At 42.3% G+C, this 15,601-nt stretch overlaps 1 protein-coding gene across 1 annotated transcript in view; it reads right to left on the bottom strand.

Moving 5' to 3' along the window:
* OPN5 (opsin 5) overlaps positions 1-11,680 on the bottom strand; it is a 32,688-nt gene extending 21,008 nt beyond the window's left edge. Inside the window, exons 1-3 of the mRNA XM_052649690.1 lie at positions 11,551-11,680; positions 7,438-7,557; positions 1,234-1,404 (exon numbers count right to left, since the gene is read on the bottom strand). Coding sequence (XP_052505650.1) covers positions 1,234-1,404; positions 7,438-7,557; positions 11,551-11,680 — 421 coding nt within the window. The remainder of the gene's footprint in view (positions 1-1,233; positions 1,405-7,437; positions 7,558-11,550) is intronic.
* Positions 11,681-15,601: the final 3,921 nt, after the last annotated feature.

Here is a 15,601-nt window from a genome sequence, read left to right on the forward strand (position 1 = left end):
GAGGTTTAGTATTCCTCAAATATCTTCAGGAAATTGAACTTTTTGCTTCTTCATCTGTAAAATCTATAGGTATATTTAAAATTTACTTGACATGATCAAAAATAAGTTTTTAGAAAAAAATTGACTCTGATATCATCCAGAATAGGTATAATTGTATTTTTTGTATTTTATTGGAATTTTTGATTCAAGTTATTTCTGTTGCAGATTCTAAACTGTTAGAAAAAGCGATGCGAAATTTTTCTTAAAGATGAGCGCTGGATGGTGCACACATTGGACCATGACCCTATCCCCCACCCCAACCTCCTGTATATTTTGTTTTTAATTTAGGCTTGTAAACTTTTAAAATATAAAGAAAAATTCTACCCCATTGAGAGTGTCACATCAACTTGATCTTTTCCATTTTGGGCTCCAGGCCATGTTCTGTCTCCATGGTGACAATCACCAAGCTGATTGAGACTGATGAACAAAGCAGTATAGCGTGAACCAGTATCATTCTCTGGTTGCACCTAGTTCTCAATATTAAATTTAAAGGGCCAAATGTGTCTCTTTCGGGTTCAACAATTTTTCCAGAAGCCCAAGAAGCCAAAGTATTAAAAATTTATTTTTCCCATGTAGAATGGTCTTATCATTAAAATCTGATCACTAGACTCTGAAAGGGTGTTTATGGCTGGCTCACCCCTAACCGATTCTCTTACCCACTGCTCTTTCTACATACCAAGACCACAAAAAGAATGTTGGCTGGTATTTCGTACGTGTGTCCTTTCCTGCAGGCTTGGTTCTCTAACCTGGAGGAGAATTCCTCATCTCTGCAGCCACGGGGAGCCTGAGTGCTAAAGGAGAATCAGAAAAATCTTTCCATATAATTATACTTACTACTCGGGGAAACAGCTAAAACATCTTGGACCCAGTATCCTTTCAGTGCATTTTATTTATTTTGCTTACATGGCATAACACAGTAAAAGCTTACACACTTTATACAAAGAGATGATACTCTCATAAAAGCATCGTAGCGAAACACCAGACATTCCTATAAAAAATAGCATTGAAAGAAACCTACATGGACACAGGTTCGAGTCTTTAAGCGTAAGTTAGAACAAGATAGGCTATGAGTAGAAATACTCCTAGTCTCTGAGTGTATTCATAATCTTTGTTTATTATCTCTGGGTAAAACAGGTACCGCTCTGACAATCCACCTAGATTCGACTCTCAGGGAATAGAAACCTTCCTACTTACCATATGATAAATAGCAGATTTTCAGGTATCGGTCCAGGCTGACAGCAGTCATAGTGATAAGACTTCCACAGCCAAAGAAAAATCCAGCCCATCCATACCAGCGGCAGCCAATCCAGCCGAACACCCAGCGGTGACAGAAGCAAGAGATGATGGTGAACGGTTTGCCTACAACTAGAGCGCCAAGTGACTTGTCAAGGGACGTTCCCTCTGGTTAAACTCTACCCCGCCCATCCAACTCGTTGTGGAGTCTTATCCTAGGCAGACACGAGGGAGCTATTTTGGGAAACATTAGGTCCAATTTGTTTACAACCAGACCCAGATCTCTAGGATTTAAACTATTTATCCCTTTAGCCTTCATCAGCTTGTTTTGTTTCTTTCTAGAAAGCAGTCTTCTATTTTAATTGACACCCTGCACCCTCCTTATCCAATATATATTCAATCTCCCCCCTTCTTGAAGAGAACGGCTGAGGAAGCTTTCCAAAGCCTGTATCTGATCCACCTATCAAAAGAGGGTTCCCCAACCTTCATGCGTTAGAAAACCCAAGTAACTGACATTCACAGCCTGCAAATGCTGGCCCCTTCCACCCTTCCCAGGAGTACCCTCCCTTGGTACACTGTTAGTTCAATCAAGTAACTCATCTTTATCGGGTGCTTTTATAAGCTAGACACACATCACCTCTAGCTGTCTACACAGCCGGTGCCATACTGCAACTAACTAGACTGAGCAGCTTCATCTCAGAGCTTTCTAATCCTGTTGGGTCTACACTCCATTGTCAGTAGGGAAACCCAATGTAAAAGAGTTCTTGTTTTGTTCAACAAATAATTATTTAATGCTCATTATGTACATGGTGCTAGAGGACAATGTGGAGATCAAGATGAACAGATTCATTTTTAACAGAGGAGACCAAACAATAATTTGCAAGATACGATATGACGGAATGCTGGCTTATGCTGAGTGGTGGGAAGAAAAATGATACAGAGGAAGGAGAGAGACAGAATCTGCTGTTTTCAGTCAGATCAGGGAAGACCTCTCTGTGAATGTGAGGTGTAGGTGGATGCTAAATCAGTGGCCCAGAACTCAAGCAAACGTTTAGAGGGAAAACATTCTAGGCAGGGCCAACAGCAAACTCAGAGTTTGAGCTAAGGGTCTGCTGGGCGGTGCTGCTGCTGCTGCTGCTAAGTCCCTTCAGTCGTGTCCGACTCTGTGCGACCCTAGAGACGGCAGCCCACCAGGCTCCCCCATCCCTGGGATTCTCCAGGCAAGAACACTGGAGTGGGTTGCCATGTCCTTCTCCAATGCGTGAAAGTGAAGTCACTCAGTCGTATCCGACTCTTAGCTACCCCATGGACTGCAGCCTACCAGGCTCCTCCACCCATGGGATTTTCCAGGCAAGAGTACTGGATTGGGGTCACCATGGGTGGTGCTAAAGGCAGCCAAAAAAGGCAATTGACAGTGACTTGATGGAGTACAGTAATGTCTGTTGTGTCTGGGATCCGTCAGCAAAACAGATATGTTAGGCTTCTGTCTAGAGTAGAGCCTTTAACCTCTGGGATGTCATCTAGAACCTTTGGGATGTCAAAGCACTGTTTTACATTTTATTTATTTGTGTGTGTGTGTGTGTGTTTGCTTCTGGCTGCACTGGGTCCTTGTTACTGTGTGCGGCTTTTTCTAGTTGCAGAGCGTGGGGGCTACTGTCTAATTGCGGTGCTCAGGCTGCTCATTGCCATGGCAGCTCTAGAGCTCAGGGGGCTCAGGAGTTGCTGCGCATGGGCTTAGTTGCCCCGAGGCATGTAGAATCTTCCCAGACCAGGGAACGAACCCATGTCCCCAGTGTAAGCAGGCATATTTTCAACCACTGGATCACCAAGGAAGTCCACGCCAAAGGGATTTGATGAATATTTTGGAAATGTCTCTCCCCAACCCCAGCTGCACATTAAAATCACTGGAGTATTTTCCTGTTTTGTTTTGCTTTGCTTTGCTTAATTTTAAATATCAGTGTCCAGAGTTCCACCTCCCAAATAATCTGATTTAATTTATCTCGAGAAAGCTAAGCCATTACAGTATACTTTTTATCTCCCCAGATGATTGTGATACATATTCATGATTGAGAGCCATTGATATTTAAACAACAAATATTAGTTGTGTAGATGAAACAAATCTGGTCTCTAGGATGTGTTTCTCAAGGTGCTTTATAATGAACATATTAAAGCAAGGAAAAAATTTAAAATACATAAACATTTTTTAAAAATAAACATTTTTAAGACTTATTGGAAGGAAAAAATGTATTGAGAGATATCCAGGGTTTCCCTGGTGGCTCAGTGGTAAAGAATCTGCCTGCTGATGAAGGAGACACAGGTTCAGTCCCTGATCCAGGAAGATTCCACATGCCTCAGATCAGCTACTGTGTTGCAACTCCTGAGCCTCTGCTCTTGAGGCCGTGCTCTGCAACAAGAAAAACCACTGCAATGAGAAGCCCGTGCCCCACAACTGGAGAGCAGCTCTTGCTCACTGCAACTAGAGAAAGCTCACACAGCAATGAAGACCCAGCACAGCCAAAAATGAATTAATTAAATTATATTAATTAATTAAATTAAAAAAGAGAGAGAGAGAGATCCAGAGGTTGGAAAAAACGGTCTGAGTTGATCAGAGAAAACTAACCCATGTAAGAAAACGCTTCCTGGTGAATTACTCTAAGAGATATGCAGAGCAGGTGGTTTATACAATCCTAGAGCAGACCTGCGCGGTTGAAAGCATTTTCAATGGACCCGGCCAATTATGCGTGCTGTGTGCGCTCAGTCGCTTCAGTCATGTCTAATTCTTTGGGACCCTTTGGACCATTGCCAGCCAGCTTCCTCTGTCCATGGGATTCTCCAGGAAAAAGTACTGGAGTGGGTTGCCATGCCCTTCTCCAGGGGATCTTCCCTACCCAAGACTGAACCTGCATCTCCTGCATTTCAGGCAGAATCTTTACCCACTGAACTACCCGGGAAGCCCCAGACTAGTCTAATTCAACTGTAAGCGTCTATCCGCTACAAATGAAGGATGTGGCTGAACTGGCCGGTTTCACTCAAGCATCACTAGGGGGCAGCATGGTGAGCTGAGCGGGAGCGCGATTATTCATGTTGCGACACCGCCATCGTGTGTCCAAATGGAAAATGGCACTCATTTTGCAGCCTCGCAAATCACCCCCAGGCGCATCTTAACGTTATTATTTTCACAGAAAGGGACCGGGTCTGTCATGCTCCTCTTAGTATGCATGTGTATTTCCCAAAGAACTGACGATATTCAGCCTGTCCATGCTGAGAAAAGTCTTCCCAAATCACCAAGATCATCCAAACTCAGTAAGAGGGCAGCACATCCACTGCTGGGTGATAAATATTGACTCAGTGGATCAGCACTTACCACTGAGCCATGTTTTTAGAGATTGGCAGTAGCAGAAAAATCTACTTACAAAGAGAGAAACAAATACCAGGAAATATTTTTTAAAGGATGCTTAGATGGGAAACTGCTAAAACATTTCTGGTGGAAAGATGAGTTGATGTGTGCTGCTGCCGCTGCTGCTGCTAAGTCGCTTCAGTCGTGTCCGACTCTGTGCAACCCCATAGACGTCAGCCCACCAGGCTCCGCCATCCCTGGGATTCTCCAGTTCAAACTCAATTTCCCCAATTCTAGTAACTTAAGACCACATGCTACGTAGCAGAAAATAGGGATCCAAAGACATATTTGTGTGTATCTAGGCAACACTGCTGGCAAGAATACACAGAAGAACTGTACAAAAAAGATCTTCATGACCCAGATAATCATGATGATGTGATCACTAATCTAGAGCCAGACATCTTGGAAAGTGAAGTCAAGTGGGCCTTAGAAAGCATCACTACGAACAAAGCTAGTGGAGGTGATGGAATTCCAGTTGAGCTATTTAAAATCCTGAAAGATGATGCTCTGAAAGTGCTGCACTCAATATGCCAGCAAATTTGGAAAACTCTGCAGTGGCCACAGGACTGGAAAAGGTCAGTTTTCATTCCAATCCCAAAGAAAGGCAATGCCAAAGAATGCTCAAACTGCCACACAATTGCACTCATCTCACATGCTAGTAAAGTAATGCTCAAAATTCTCCAAGCCAGGCTTCAGCAGTACGTGAACCATGAACTCCCTGTTGTTCAAGCTGGTTTTAGAAAAGGCAGAGGAACCAGAGACCAAATGGCCAACATCCGCTGGGTCATGGAAAAAGCAAGAGAGTTCCAGAAAAACATCTATTTCTGCTTTATTGACTATGCCAAAGCCTTTGACTGTGTGGATCACAACAAACTGTGGAAAATTCTGAAAGAGATGGGAATACCAGACCACCTGACCTGCCTCTTGAGAAACCTATATGCAGGTCAGGAAGCAACAGTTAGAACTGGACATGGAACAACAGACTGGTTCCAAATAGGGCAAGGAGTATGTTAAGGCTGTATATTGTCACCCTGCTTATTTAACTTCTATGCAGAGTACATCATGAGAAACGCTGGACTGGAAGAAACACAAGCTGGAATCAAGATTGCCGGGAGAAATATCAATAACCTCAGAGAGGCAGATGACACCACCCTTATGGCAGAAATTGAAGAGGAGCTAAAAAGCCTCTTGATGAAAGTGAAAGAGGAGAGTGAAAAAGTTGGCTTAAAGCTCAACATTCAGAAAACGAAGATCATGGCATCCTGTCCCATCACTTCATGGCAAATAGATGGGAAAACAGTGGAAACAGTGTCAGACTTTATTTTGGGGGGCTCCAAAATCACTGCTGATGGTGACTGCAGCCATGAGATTAAAAGACACTTACTCCTTGGAAGAAAAGTTATGACCAACCTAGATAGTATATTCAAAAGCAGAGACATTACTTTGCCAACTAAGGTCCACGTAGTCAATGCTATGGTTTTTCCTGTGGTCATGTATGGATGTGAGAGTTGGACTGTGAAGAAGGCTGAGCGCCGAAGAATTGATGCTTTTGAACTGTGGTGTTGGAGAAGACTCTTGAGAGTCCCTTGGACTGCAAGGAGATCCAACCCGTCCATTCTGAAGAAGAGCCCTGGGATTTCTTTGGAAGGAATGATGCTAAAGCTGAAGCTCCAGTACTTTGGCCACCTCATGTGAAGATTTGACTCATTGGAAAAGACTCTGATCCTGGGAGGGATTAGGGGCAGGAGGAGAAGGGGACGACAGAGGATGAGATGGCTGGATGGCATCACGGACTCGATGGACATGAGTCTGAGTGAACTCTGGGAGATGGTGATGGACAGGGAGGCCTGGCGTGCTGCAATTCATGGGGTCACAAAGAGTCGGACACGACTGAGTGACTGAACTGAACTACTGAGGCAACATTGGGATTGTATAGATGAACCCAAAAGGAGGTGATTTACCCCCAAATCATTCATCTTTGTAAAAATGAATTACAGTTAAAGACAAATTATCTTCCAGTTCCTCCTTGCTGGGTAATCAGAGAGGCCCAAAAAGCAAGAAATAAACCAGGGGTTCAAAATTTTGGCTGCATCACAAATTTACCTGGAAGCTTTAATTTTCGAATCCTAAATAATCTGATGTCAGAGTAACATTCTCAAGCATTAAATCAAAATTTCTGGGTTTGAAACTCAGCCATAAGTTGTCGTTCTTGTTTTAAGTTCCCCAGGTGATATTTTTGTACAGCCAAATTCAAGTGCTATTGAACTAAAAGTTTCCTATTCTTACACTCAGTCCCTACGCCACACTTAAGTATGTCATTACGAGGGCAGCCCTCCCACCTTCCTAGACCTAGACTCACCTCTCAGACTCATCTTTTAGCCTGAGACCTTACTCCCTTGATGCTTAACAGATTTCCATAAGAGTGGGACGGGTGTGACAGAGCTCAAAATAGTGATCTACAGCCTGTCTGTAAGTGTGTTTTTGGAATCATTTAGCCTCGTACCATATGAGGTATCTGAAGCATCATGTATCATTTCAAATTGTATCCTCAGCATGGAACATGCCTGGCACACTGAAAAGACTCGATACACCCTAAATGGTCAACCTCTATGGCCAGACACCACTCTGCTGACTCACCACAGATTCTGCAAAGATGACTTGTGAAAAGAGAAGCAAAAGAAGCTGAGGGTAGGGTGATCTGTGAGCCAGTGAGGACTTTATAACTGGGCATTGAAACCCTCAAAGGAGAAATGGCATGGCAGTGTTACCTGAAATCCCCAGATCACAGACTGCTAAATTGACAGTCATGATTTCCGCAGGTCTCAGCTTCTTTTTTCGTCTAGAAGACATATAAAGGACATACCCATTTCCAAACGTAGACAGAATCCCTACAAGGAAAAATAGAAATTTCCATCATTAAGACTAGGATTTAGAGCTCCCTCGGATATGAAACACTTCTCAATTTCAAAAACGGACACCATTGATTTAAGAGGGTAGTGAGAGGACTCTAAATAAAAATCTAAGTTAAGAAGATGAAATAAAAAGCATGAGGTGTAAGTGACAGGCAAGGGATGGGTTGCCTCCAAAAAGGATAGGAGTCAGGGGTTATTAAACTGCACTTACCCAGAAAAAGGAACCACTGATTTCCCAGTGAAGCTCAGGAGGGTGAGGGAATCCCCATGGTCAGTACTTGTACTAGCCACTAGGATGGAGCATCTCCTTAGCCATCTTTAGAGTACTGGCTTTATAGAAAAAACTCCTTCCCTCTGATGAGAAGGGTGAACCCCTTGGCTATCAGTAAATTCTGAAGACGAAGTGACCCAAACAAGCTGAGGTGCTTTCACTCTCCTTGTGGACTCCTGAGGGGGAACTGGCATTCAGGAGTGGCAGAGGCCAGATTGGGTTGGCATGGCCCCCTGCAAGGACAGGGTTCATCTCCTGGAGACATATCCAGGGCTTTTTGCATCCTGCGGACATGGACGTTGGGTGTCTGCCGCTGCTACTGGACTAGGCATGGAGGGGAAGTGGGTGACGACTGGTAACGTGGGCTCTCCCCCTCCCACCAAAGGGAGAGAAGGTGGCCGTCAACCCACCAACCTACCAACAATGGTATCCATGTGTTCCCACTTTTTAATATCCTTTTATTAATGACTGATCAGCTTTGGCATTACAATGATAACTGTTCAAAAGCTCTTGCAAACCCAGTTTAAATCCAAAAAGACCCAATCCCTACTGACTTTAGTGAAGAAAAGAATACACCTACTTCCATAGCTTAACATGTAGAGTAGATTTCTTCAGGAATTCTTGCTTCATAGCTGTGTATAAATGAGAATCTGGTACAGCTGCCTTTAGTAGTAAGGAATAAGGAGAGTATTAACAGGAGAAACCCAGATTTTTCTATCTTAACTTCTACTTCTCCACCACAATTCATTTGAGGGGCAGCCGTGTGTTTCACAGCTGGGTGTTTCAGCTGATGGTATGAAAACAGCAGGCACTAACTGCATTGTGCTCTTAGGAAATTGTGAATTCCAGGCGTCAGAGCGGCCTTGTGGGCCATTACAACCTCTTTAGCTTTCTTAAGACAGAAGAGGCAAAAAATAGAAGAGACTGTGGAGATTCCAGAGCAAACCAACTGAAATGAAACCCAGGTCTCATTAAAGGGAACCAGCTAGCAAGGCACACTGGGAAATTAAAAAGTGATAACATGGCTGGAAAAATTAGAAACACGTGGCTTCTACTTCATATCCAAAAAGATTAAAAGCAGTAACTATGCATACGCATTTGATACACAAAGATCATTTAAACATCCTTTGTCTTTTTCTTCTCTTTTGAGAATACTGAATTTCTTACTTTTCCTTTCTTAAATTATTTTTACTACTGATTCATAAGGCTTCACCCAGTGCCCAAAGCTTATCAAAAAATAGTCAACTCTCTACAAGCTACATATAAGTTATTAATAGGGGAATATTAACAGAACACAAGCTTATTTTTAATGAGAGTTAAAGGAGAAGAAGATGAAGAAGGTAAAAGCTAAAGCAAGGGAGACTTTTTTGATGATGGCAATCCTGACGCTTTCTATGAATACAAAAATGTTAGATCTTGTATATAGACCCTTGAACTGTTTCTAGGAAAAGAGCAGAGGATGGAAGTGGGTCTCTTGTTTATTTCTCCTCTATTCCAAACTCACATTATTTTTTCGTTTTCCTTAAGACTTCTAGTATTTCACAAGAATGTCACTCCACTGGTTCCTTAAAAGAATCCGGGCACATCCTTACACCTGTCCTAGAAGTGGGGGAATCAGGTACAGAACCAAGCCCAAAACTGGGTCAAGGATGAGTCCAGCCTCCCCTTCCCTCCAGCTGAATCTGGCTGCACCCTGAACAGAGACCTGGGAACATATGTTTGGTCCCACCTTCGACTCCCTGAGTCATCTGAGGCTCCCTTTGTTCCCGGATTCTTTGGGGACCTCTTTTCCTGGCACCTCCTCAGCACTCCCACTTGAATATTACAGTAGATTTTCCTTCAGACCCCTAATCATCCTCTCTGTTTTGTGTCATCTGGAGAAATCTGTCAGGTTACAGGTGCTACTTTGTAATTCATGCCTCACAACTGGTTGAGACAAATTCTATTTATAAGGTGTCTATTTTTCTGTCTTTTCTGATCACTGAAGGTACTTACGTTTAATAAAAATGCAATGTGGATTTTACTATCAGATAGTCTCTGCGTGGGCAGAGCAGTTTGCCCATTACATTCACAGCTGTGTTTCCAGCAACATAAACAGTGGCAAAGAATGGGCACTTTGCCCATACAGTTGTATTTGAAAGGATGTGGAGGTCCATTTATAAGAAACAGAATTTAAGTCAGTATAAAAATAACTAATAACAAAACCAAGGACTCAGGAAAACCCTTTGCAGTAGAATTTCTAATTCAATTTCATTCATTCCTTTTCCTCAAGCACTGACCATAGAGGGGTCTCCAGACTTTTCTAATGAGTTTGGCTAATTTCAGGAGGTTAAATGAAAGTCTTAGCCAGTAATAAGTAGATGAGAGAGATGGGAGGAGGAAAGAAGGGAGAGGAGAGAAAGAAAGAAATCGAGAAAGCTTGACCCAACATGTGAAAAGATTAAAGGCAGACATACCTAAAGATGTAACCCACCTGCACGCTGGTTACTCAAATTTAAAACAATGATTTTAAATGTAAGAAAAATATTACAGTTAAATCCAATTACCTAGACTGGTGCTGTCCAATAGAAATATAATGGAAACCAGAAATATGAGTCACATGCATATTTAATTTTTTTCTGGTAGTCATATCGAGCAAAATAAAAATATTATATTTATTTTGAAAATATATTTATTTAACCTAATGGGTTAGCTGTGCGTGCTATGCTAAGTCGCTTCAGTTGTGCTCAACTCTGTACGACCCTACAGATTGTGGCCTGCCAGGCTCCTCTGTCGATGGGATTTTCCAGGCAAAAATCCCGGAGTGGATTGCCATGCCCTCCTCCAGGGGATCTTCCCAAACCAGGGATCGAACCGGCGTCTCTTGGTCTCCTGCACTGAAAGGCAGGTTCTTTACCACTAGCACCACCTGTAGCCGATTGTTTAAAATTATTAATGAGCTATTTTATATTATTTTTTCTGGTCCTGTGTTTTCAGTATCTGATTTCTATTTACACTACACACATCTCAATTTGGAGAAGTCAGAAGTACTGAGGAGCCACTCGCGGCCACCATGCTGGATGCCAAAGCCAGTAAGAAGATGCACCACGTTGTGAATCAGGCACACAGACTTTAGACCCTGGACTGACTTCCACTTATTATTCAGACATTTTTTCAGCTCTCACCAAAATCACTTGGTGATGCTATCATGGCCAGACTTGACTTTAGGTGAAGCAAACTCAGTGTGATCCTCCTGACGGTAGCATGGGGACAGAGTTCCCTCCATTGCAAAAAACAGAGGCTAAATTAGATGCATTCTAAGGTCCATTTTGAGCCTATACTCTTATCATCATATCAAGAACACTTTTCAAAAAGTAAAAGCACTCTATTTTAAATAAGATCTCCTTATCATTAATTTTATTATTTGGTAGACAAACCTACTACCAAAGCAATCAAAATGAAATAGTCTCAAGATAAAGTATTTTGCTGTAAAGCTTCTTGGATTATCGAGGGAATATTTATCCCTAATAAGAAAGATAATGGAGTCATTTCTATGAAACATAAATATGGCCGGATGCCACCCGTTTTTCCTGCTTCCTCCCACTCTTCATCACAAAATAGTCACTTAAGTGTTTGCATCTTTGTGCAAAGTCAACATAGCAGCCTGTGAATTTTCTAGATGCAGCCTTTGCACGGAGAAAGAAAACAAGGAAACTTACCAATGATTGTTAAGTAAAAGCCAGCCACTAAATCCGCTTCCCAGGAAAGCTTGGAAGCAAAGGGATCCCCATCGCGAAGATAAGGCGGCCGGCGCTCGTCCGGGGGTGGGGCCGTGTGGTTCAAAGCCATGCTCTCCTCCAGCGCAGCGGTCTGAAAGGCAGACGCGTGCAGGTCACAACAGCCCAGAAGAAGCCCGCCCGACCCATCTCACGGCAGTGCCCCCAGCTTTAAAATGAAAATCAAGTTCGCAGGGTCATGCTTGAGTCTCTAATAAGTGGTGAACACTTGAGCGTTTTTCTTCCAGTATCCACATTTGTCAATATTCAATTCTCCAATGTGTAGGTTATCCAAGTGTATGTTATTTCTTTCCCACAGCCACCCAGTTTGTGCCACTTCACACCCTCCTTGGGTGAATAAGAGGCTGAAGGCCAAATCTCATCCATTTTGCTGCTTCTGGCAATTTTTTTTAACTTTTAAACTTTTTACTTTATATTAGAATATAGCAGATTAATAATGTAGTGATAGTTTCAGGTGGAGAGCAAAAGGACCCAGCCAAACATAGACTATCCATTCTCCTTGAAACTCCCTTCCCATCCAGGCTGCCACATAAGGTTGCTTCTCACAATTCTTGTAAAGGTCTGAGCCAAGAAAAGATGTTGTATGGATACACACACACATATACACACACACACGACATATTCAATCAATATTTATTAAAATACTATCAATATATAAAATATTTTAATTTGCCAGAGTACAGTGGGTTTTTAATTTATCCAAATTGCCCAGAGGAGCATCTCTGTCAGTTATATGTTCAGTGAGCTTCAGAATTTTTCTAAAAGAAAAAATAGTTATTGATTATTAGAGCATTGAATACAAAGAGACATAGAATCTTCACTAAATGAAGTTAAGAACTAAAAGACTGTCAGGAAAGGAACAGAAAAAAAATATTTTACAAAGTAATAAAATTTAAAGCTGAGTTATTTAAAAACAAAATATCTTTCAACATTAGACCGTTTAGAAATGAGCTCTATTTTGGTTGTAATTGGTGCAGTGATAAAGAATCAGCCTGCCAGTGCAGGAGACCCGGGTTCAATCCCTGGGTCAGGAAGATCCCCTGGAGAAAGAAATGGCAATGCACTTCAGTATTTTTGCCTGGGAAATCCCATGGACAGAGGAGCCTGGCAGGCTACAGTCCATGGGGTCACAAAGAGTCAGACATGACTGAGTAATAACAGCAACAACACTAGGCTCATCCACAGGCAGATTTGAGTTTCAAGTTTCTTAAAGCAGAAAGCAACTCCATTATTGCCCACCCCCACCCGTTCCAATCCATTCTCTAAATCCACTGTTTGCTATAGAAATACCATATAACAGTGCAAATGCTTCTGTGAAAAGTCTGATATTTCAGGGAAGATGCCAAGAGTTGCAAAAGAAACCTCCTATCTAAAAGTGAAGAATAAAATAAATTACTGCTCAAGACACCACCCCCTAGATTTATGATTCTATGCAAAGATTTTAAAAAAAAAATAAAACCTCTTGGAGTAAATTGTATGTCATTAATCACATTATTTGTATTCAGATATTCCTTTGAGCAATAAAATATACTCTGGCACCCTCACATTTGCTACTTAATGGTCTTTTGCCCATGAATAATGCTTCTTAAAACTGTTCTCATAACAGCTTACTATAGAAAAGTCTAAAAACATCCCCACTCATCACCTGTAAAAGTTTTCAATATTTTTTGAGTTACTAGCATTGACCTCTATGATTTCACAATAAAAATTAAGAGGTAACTTGAGATGGAGCCAGACCCACGTTCTCCTGTCTAAACTGAATGGATTTACAAATGACTATTTAGCAGATATGGAAAAGAGAATGGCGAATCGTCACCTACTAAAAGGAAGTAAACACTATCAATCAGTATCAAGGATGATGATTTAATTCTATCCAACTTTATCCGGTCTTAGAATTATCTTCAAAGAATGTTAGGCCACAAATTTCTCTCTGACCTGCTAAATTGTCACTGTTTAAGGCAGGAGGTAGCATGGACATTGTAGATAGCTACTTATACTAGGATCTGAAAGTGTTCTTCCCAAAATGGGCTTCCCTACTGGGCTGCTCTTTTTTTTAGCCTGAAGGCTTTATCAACCTCACATTTATTTATAAGTATATACCATCTGAGGGGCTTCCCAGATGGCACAATGGTGAAGAATCCACCTGCCAATGCAGGAGGCTCAAGAGACACAGGTTCAATCCCTGGGTTGGGAAGATCCTCTGGAGTAGGAAATGGCAACCCACTCCAGTATTCTTGCTTGGCAAACTCCATGGACAGAGGAGTCTTGTTGGCTACAATCCTTGGGATCCCCAAAAGTTGGACATGACTGAGCATGCATGTATGCACATGTATTATCTGAGAAAATAAGATGTGACTCTGTCAGCATCCATGAAATCTTTAACGTCAAGGAGTTTATGAAATGGGTTACTTGGTACCCAGTAGCAGCCAGTGGAGCCGAAAATAAGTGAGATACAGGTAACATCAATTATGGCGCAAAGGAGGATGGAAACATGGTAACGCGTGGTGATGCTTGAAAGAACACGGAAGGCCATGAAATATACAGAAAGTGAACAAAGAAGCACCCAAGAGTTAGGGAAAGGACGTCAAAGCAAGAAGAGCAGCAAGAATTGGCAATACTCAACTTCTAGAGGTCAAATTTCTTCTCATGAAGCCTGATATCATGTAAGCAAGGAAGCACAGATTTTAAGATCCTGTAAGTCCAATGGAAGGCTTATCTAGGTCATTGTCAAGTGGGTGTTGGCCCATTTTTACTACTGTCTTCAAAGGTTACCCACAATAGGCCTAGAAGACAAAAGGTCTGTGGTTAAATTCAATTTAACCTCAATTCCAAAACTATGCTGAACCAAAGTGGTGAAAGAAGATGGACACGCTCATCTTGTCCTTGATCTTAGAGGAAATTCTTTCAGTTTTTCATTATTGAGGATAATGTTTGTCATGGGTTTTCCATATATGGCCTTTAAAGGCAATGGCACCCCACTCCAGTACTCTTGCCTGGAAAATCCCATGGGCGGAGGAGCCTGGTGGCGCGAAGAGTCAGACACAACTGAGCAACTTCACTTTCACTTTTCACTTTCATGCACTGGAGAAGGAAATGGCAACCCACTCCAGTGTTCTTACCAGGAGAATCCCAGGGATGGGGGAGCCTGGTGGGCTGCCGTCTATGGGGTTGCACAGAGTCGGACAGGACTGAAGAGACTTAGCAGCAGCAGCAGTAGCAGCAGATTCCCTCTAGCCCACTTTCTAGAGAGTTCTTATCATAAATAAGTGTCGAATTTTGTCAAAACCTTTTAAAAGAATTCCTATAGATGAAAAAAATACACACACACACACACACATTGATTCCAGAAATGTGTGCCCCTCACTAGGCTGGAGTTTTGCAGTAAGAGGCCAAAAACTAGAGATCAAACTTCCTTATAGCTCAGCCCCAATGACCAGCCAGCCTGGGCCCCTCATTGTAAGCAGGGAGACCACTACTAAAGATGTGGGGGTGGAATTTTCTTTGCCTGCTTTGTTCTCACCTCTCTGCTGCCCTCTTCAATCTCAGGCTCTGCCTTTCCCACTGGAGACCCACAGTGCCTTATGCCATCACCCCCACCCTATCCTTTCCTGTCAAATTCTTCTCCAAAAAATTGGAGTTGACACATGTGGTTGACATAGGAGAGTGTTCACAATATATTTGGTGGGGAAGAAAAAAACTATCAAAGACTTATGAAAATTCGTGTCTGACTCTTTGCGACCCCATGGACTGTAGCCTACCAGACTCCTCTGTCCATGGGCTTTTCCTGGCAATAGTACTGGAGTGGATTGCCATTTCCTTCTCCAAGGGATCTTCCCAACCCAGGGATCGAACCCAGGTCTCCCGCATCATAGACAGATGCTTTACCATCTGAGCCACCAGGGAAGTCAGAGAAAAAATAGAAAGATATATATCGAGGGGTTATATTTTTTTATTATGAATTGTGGTAGTATTG

Source organism: Budorcas taxicolor, chromosome 11, assembly GCF_023091745.1.
Source record: "Budorcas taxicolor isolate Tak-1 chromosome 11, Takin1.1, whole genome shotgun sequence".
In the NCBI taxonomy this organism is placed as follows: domain Eukaryota; kingdom Metazoa; phylum Chordata; class Mammalia; order Artiodactyla; family Bovidae; genus Budorcas; species Budorcas taxicolor.